Raw genomic sequence first — 6,004 nt, 5'->3', positions numbered from 1 at the left:
GTGATTAACATGGCATCCTACGATGGATCAGGCTTAGAAAACTTCTTGACGGAAGGTAAGCCTGTGTTTTAAATAAATTTGAACAATAATAATACATTGTAAAATAGTTTTAATTTACATTAAAGACTAGCTGTTGCTTGCGACTTCGCCCGCGTCATCATAAAAAATGTAGGCTATATTTTTTCAGTGAGTACATATATAGATAATATAATTTTTAATGGTGAAAAATTTTTTGTAATCGGCCAAAAATACAAATCTTATCTCTTTATAATATTAGTATAGATATCAAAAGTACATAGATAATAAATTCATTACAATTTAAATTTACAGACATCAAAACTCCTGAGGGTGTATCCGTCGACTGGGCTGCAAGAAACATATTCTGGACTGATTCGAAGAAGCTGTCCATTGAAGTGGCAAATCTCGACAGGAAGACTAGAAAAGTACTATTCTCCGTCGACGGCATCACCAACCCCCGAGGCATTGCTGTACATCCACAAAGAGGGTGAGTTTTCAAATTAAAATAATCACACAAAAACTAAGATTTCAAGTTTCATAATTAGGCTCTTTTAAGATTTTTAATACAATTAAATTTCTTCTGTTTTGTAGAAAAATCTTCTGGTCAGATTGGAATCGCGCTGGGCCTAAGATAGAGTGGGCCAACATGGACGGCTCACAGCGCGGCGTGTTCCTAGACCAGACGGACGTCAAGTTACCCAACTCGCTGGCCATCGACTGGGCGCGCGACCGGCTGTGCTATGCCGACGCGGGCCTCTTCAGCATCAGATGTGTAAGCATCGCCACCTCCGAGAGGGAGACCATCGCCGCCAACTGCTCACATCCCTTTGGCCTCGCCATCAGCGGCGACAAGTTCTATTGGACAGACTGGAGAACGTAAGTACCATTTTTATATAAAAACAATGAAATTATGAAAGAATAGCTGCTGCAGAATTAGAAAAAATGGTGAAAAGCATCTTACGTTACATTTGAAACTATGTTCTTTTCCGTTGCGTTTTAAAAAGGTATGATGAACAGTTAATAAGTTATCAAGTAAATTTGAGAATCGTATCCCACGGAAACCGTACACATTTCCTGCATACTGGGTAGGACTGATTTTACATCTATGTCAAATTTCACCGAAATTCATTACGCCTTACTTTAGATACATAGAAAAAAACATCCATCCTTCCAAAAAAATGTATTTAGTAGGATTATACGAAGGTAGCAACATCATCTCTACTGTTACAACACTAGCGCCATGAATAATAAATACAAGTTATTTCTAAGTCCCAACATTTATAGAATACAGTGTTTTGTAATAATAGTTTTATTTCGTTTCCAGGTTGGATATCGAATACATAGACACGGTGAGTCAAGTGAAAGGCCGTCTGCCGATAGCGGCGGCCACGCGGAGGCTGTACGGTGTGGCTGTGGCCCCCGAGGACTGTCCCACACAGACCAACGTTTGTCAATACAGGAATGGCAACTGTGGACCTGAACAACTATGCTTACCCGACGGCAGAGGCGGCAGAACGTGCGTCGACGGTGACAACACTAATTAAGAAATGCCAGACATACCAACCTACCAAAGAGTAGTTTTAGTAAAATCTACTAATGTAAATCTGCTGTTCAAAACGAATCGAAATGTAATGTAATATTTTATTAAGTTATTCTTTACTTAACTCACAAGTTGCATATATTATGGTACAGATATTTTATTTAATAAAAAGATAATAGTGTTAAGATCTTTATTGTATTATAATAGATTTAATAAACAGACATCAAAGGAATATTTATTTCACATGCAGTTCTTAGACATTTGAAACATTCAAAATTAGATTCTATTTACTAGTTGTTTTATTAAATACTTTTTAATTTGAAGAAAACGTTATCTGTAATGTAAATATACCTTTATAATCTGTATTGTTTTATTCTATGATTTTGAACTAAACAAAGAGTTTGAAAATTACCAAATGAAAAAATTTTACTAAATAAAATTACTAATTTTGCTAGTCAAAAATTAATGTTTCTTTGACAACCACATTCTTTAATAACAACATTGCCATTACATAATAAAATTTCTACTGTAACTTTTATAATGAGTTATCGAAAAAACATTAGACTTGCAATTTAAATATTGATTACATTTGCATTTAATTTTATAGTGCGGTTTAAAACGGTTTGCACTTTGTTTTATTGTTAAATAATTGTATTTTGTGACTCACTATAGTTAAACACTCACATACACACAACCGAATTTTACAAATGAAATCCATACAAAAATAAAAGCAATCTATCACATGAAACAAGTAAAATGGTATTTTTATATGAATTATATTTTAAACACGTTATTTATGAATATATAATGCGGTTATAACCACAGATTATATAATTATGAGTAATCTTATCCCCAAAGATCTTCAGAGCGACCAAACTTGAAAACCAACGAGCTAGCAAATATAAATGCATTCTGCATAAACAAGCTCACACCAGGCCATGTATGCTTGTTGCTACCTGGAAAAAAAAACAATTATTTCATCAAATTTACGAGTTAAACTGGAATTCATTACCTAGTGTGATTAAAAAAAACAAAGTAACATCAACAACATCTAAAAACCTCTATGCCAAATCTAATTAAGATCAGTTCAGCTGTTTACTAAAAACTCTAACAAACATCCATCCATATAAACTTTCGCATTAACAATAATAGTAAGATTTCTAGCTGAACACAATGAAAACATATTTTACTGCATTATAAGCACACAAGACTTGTTATAGGGGCGATGAATATTAGACTCTCTTATTGTAAAACGTACCAGCATTAACATAGTTAGCAAATAAGATCCAACAGGCTGAGATGAGGGAGGCAAATCCGACAACAAAGCCCAGAAACAGCCAGAGACGAGAACCGCGGGGGCCCATACAGCCACCCGTGTATGTGTCACCACGGACCTGGAAACAAATTAAATTTCGTCAGCTATAAACATTTGCACTGGACAACTTGAGACAATGCTAAAATAGACAGCCCGTTAATTACAATGCTCAGTGCAAATTAATTTACTTTAAACATTCTTTTTTCACACCATCATCTATACTGAGGAATTTAAAGCCTACCTAAAGTTAGAGGAGTGACTAGGCCTTATTCAGTTTCAAAGACTAGAGCTGTGTAGGTTAACTTCATACATATCTTTGATTCCTTTGCAGATATGTGCAGGTTGTATAGCATGATTTCCTTCACTATATAAATTTCAGATAAATGTAACTATGAAATTTATATCAAAAAACATATCAATCATTGGTGGATTCAATGATATGTAGATAAAAAGTCAACTACTTAACCAAAGAGTATATTATATTATTACTAGCTATTGGCTGCAACTCCACACATATAGAATTTAAAAAAAAACAAAAGTGCATAGCTTATGTCATTGAAATCTGTTCAGCCATTTAGGCTACAAACTCTAACAAATATCCATCCATCTAAACTTACTTTTATAATGTTAGTATGATTTTAATTTAGTTACATGCAACTTGTCCAAAAAAGCTACTATAAAAATATTATTTTATCCACTCACCTGAGCATTGGTAACAGAATTAACCATTACAAGAGAGAGTGTTGCCATAACACCGCACACATGGGAAGCATTTGGGAGGTCTCCGGGATAGACTGACGCTGCATCTATGATGAACCACCAGCCCACAAAGAACTGTAACAGTTCAACCATAACAGAATTTAAGAAAATGTTTCTTGCTAATTTCTATCTGGACAATATTCTATGTTTCAAAGATCAAACCGAGTATGAAGTCCACCTCCATCAACTTTGCACCTAAGCATCTGGACTCAAAAGTTCAGGCTATATTTTCTTACATAAATAAAGAGCCGACTATGAAGAAAAGGAAACTGACACCAATTGACGTTTGCCACATCAGAGCAAAAATTAATTCAACAATGATTATCTAGTAAATTTACAAATTTAATGTAGAACTTTGTTTAAACAAAGAATTGCTAAGATAAAGATAATAGATATAAAGATAGAGGGATTGTTTTCATGCCCTATATAAAATTTTAGATACACTTGCTACAGCAAACAGTACTTCTGCTACAAACAAAAATCAATAATTTAAATAGCATATTTTTCTAAAATATTATTTCATAACAATAGTGAATGTCCAATCACCAAATCTACAAGATAAACATTCACAAGCTAAACCTGTTTATTTGTTTTATGATATTTTACAGGACATCTTATTAAAATGATTTTTAGACTCATTACTCTTTTACGGTATCTAAGGCACGATAAAATTCGATAATAACTGAATATTCTCTAAGTAGAAAACACAAAGAGGTAATCACACCCATTTTGCTACTAATGATTCATGCAAAATACGTACCAAAATACCAGCCACAATTGAAGCTATACCATTTCGTTTGTCGGCCCCATCAAACCACACGCAGGTAGGTAAATTTAAGTTCTCAAAGCAACTCATTTTGAATACTTTAATGCAAAATATTTACTATTTGGAAGTGTAATCAATAAAATTTAGAAAGCAGGCAAACTGCAGATTGTAAAAGTAAATAAATTTGACAAATGGAGGTGACAGATCGATAAAAAAGTCAAGTTGACATCTTCATACATTTTGTTGTCATGATGACAAAGGTCTTACCATTTTTCAGCCTTGCTTTGTGGTGCGATCAAGGTTTTATAAACTGAATAAAAATATTTTTATAACAAGTAAACAAAGCACCAAAATCTATACACCATAAAAGATAAAATTTTAATGGCAAATAGGTACATGTTTTCCTTAATAACAGGATATTACTTTTTTCTGCTGTTTCAGTGACCCTGTATCCAAAAAGAAAAATTACAGTCAACGACGTGTAAGTGAACTGCAGTGCAGATATAGTTAGTTAAATCTAGCAAATCTAACGAAGCAAAGTAATCCCAGTTTATTTACTCTAGCGATGGACAAGGGTTTTTTCAGCGGTTTTAGATCAATATTGCGTAGAAACAAAATGTTTATCAAGTTGCAAAATCGAATACTAATCGCTCGTTTATACATTTAGTTTTAACTGCACCTGCAGTCAATCAAACAGTACAGTTCTGTTTTCAAACGTTAAAACTGAAGGTGCAGCTTAAAATGGTTGAACATGCCCATATCTCTCTATGCCATATGCTTTATTTATTTTATACTTCATGCGCCTTTTAATTTTCTAAAAGCTGTTAAATTAGATGGTTTAATACTTAAATATAAAAATAAAAGTCAAAGATCCTTAGAAAAGAGCACATACTTTATTAAAGACAAACATATACGAAATAATTATATCTAGAAAAACAACAAAAAGGCAGTGTTTAAAAAACTTTTCATAGTTTGAGACGAATAAAATGAGTATTTAACTACATTATACAAATTTTAAAAAGAACTTTAAATACAAGTTTATTAAAAAAGTAATTTATTGCAGTCGGCGAACTTATATCTAAGAATAATTTCCGTCGCGTGACTAAAATGGAAAATACTGTAATTTCAATAGTAATGTTTAATTATGGCAATATCCCTCGTTCTGGTAACACCACATGGGCTCGAGCGATTCCGGTTTGTATCCCATGCGAACTAAACGTTCTCTGTAACGACAAAAATAATATTAATCCATAATAATAATGGGGCGATTACGCATTTTTTTTAATTCTATTGGTATCTATGAACGTCTTGCTGCATTGATATTGTGGCAACACTTTAACTTTTTTGTGACTCCATTAATCCGCTAGGTTAATAAATTAGTTTAAATAAAGTAAGGCTTACAATCCTTAGCCCCACATAGATAACACAAAAATTTGATAGTTTTTTTTACTTTAAATTTAATTTTTAAACTCCTCTTGATCATCGGTCTGCTCCCCCTTATGTCCGTCCATGATAGACGGGCATCCAAGGCAGTCGGAGACCAAGTCGAATTTGAGGTAGGGAAACAAGGGTTACAAATAAAGTGCAACAAATTAATATAATTGAT

General features: G+C 33.2%; 3 protein-coding genes across 3 annotated transcripts in view; 1 reads left to right on the top strand and 2 right to left on the bottom strand.

The window, feature by feature from the left end:
• Positions 1–1,573, top strand: part of LOC106106385 (nidogen-2) — a 7,561-nt gene extending 5,988 nt beyond the window's left edge. The window contains exons 4-7 of the mRNA XM_013286961.1: positions 5–55; positions 331–505; positions 610–894; positions 1,343–1,573. Of these exons, the coding sequence (XP_013142415.1) occupies positions 5–55; positions 331–505; positions 610–894; positions 1,343–1,562 (731 nt within the window). The 3' untranslated portion in view covers positions 1,563–1,573. The remainder of the gene's footprint in view (positions 1–4; positions 56–330; positions 506–609; positions 895–1,342) is intronic.
• A 161-nt stretch (positions 1,574–1,734) lies between these two features.
• Positions 1,735–4,594, bottom strand: LOC106106650 (transmembrane protein 50A). The gene is made up of 4 exons (XM_013287270.1): positions 4,393–4,594; positions 3,576–3,707; positions 2,817–2,952; positions 1,735–2,514 (listed from the first exon to the last, which is right to left on the bottom strand). Exons 1-4 carry the CDS (start codon positions 4,486–4,488, stop codon positions 2,405–2,407), a joined length of 474 nt encoding a protein of 157 aa, XP_013142724.1. The 5' UTR covers positions 4,489–4,594; the 3' UTR covers positions 1,735–2,404.
• Positions 4,595–5,269: 675 nt separating this feature from the next.
• Positions 5,270–6,004, bottom strand: part of LOC106106643 (chitooligosaccharidolytic beta-N-acetylglucosaminidase) — a gene marked incomplete in the record, with an annotated part of 19,341 nt that continues 18,606 nt past the window's right edge. The window contains 1 exon segment of the mRNA XM_013287261.1: positions 5,270–5,621. Coding sequence (XP_013142715.1) covers positions 5,537–5,621 — 85 coding nt within the window.

This window comes from Papilio polytes, unplaced genomic scaffold (assembly GCF_000836215.1).
Source record: "Papilio polytes unplaced genomic scaffold, Ppol_1.0 DF822178.1, whole genome shotgun sequence".
Taxonomy (NCBI): Eukaryota; Metazoa; Arthropoda; class Insecta; order Lepidoptera; family Papilionidae; genus Papilio; species Papilio polytes.
The sequence above is the reverse complement of the archived record's forward strand: the minus strand, read 5'-3'. Positions and strand labels throughout refer to the sequence as shown.

Coding starts and splice junctions, on each gene's coding strand:
- LOC106106650 (XM_013287270.1), bottom strand. CDS start 4,488: ATGAGTTGCTTTGAGAACTTAAATTTACCTACCTGCGTGTGGTTTGAT. Junction 2,953..3,575: donor ATTCTGTTACCAATGCTCAG/GTGAGTGGATAA, acceptor ATTTGTTTCCAG/GTCCGTGGTGACACATACAC. Junction 2,515..2,816: donor TGCTAACTATGTTAATGCTG/GTACGTTTTACA, acceptor TTTTTTTTCCAG/GTAGCAACAAGCATACATGG.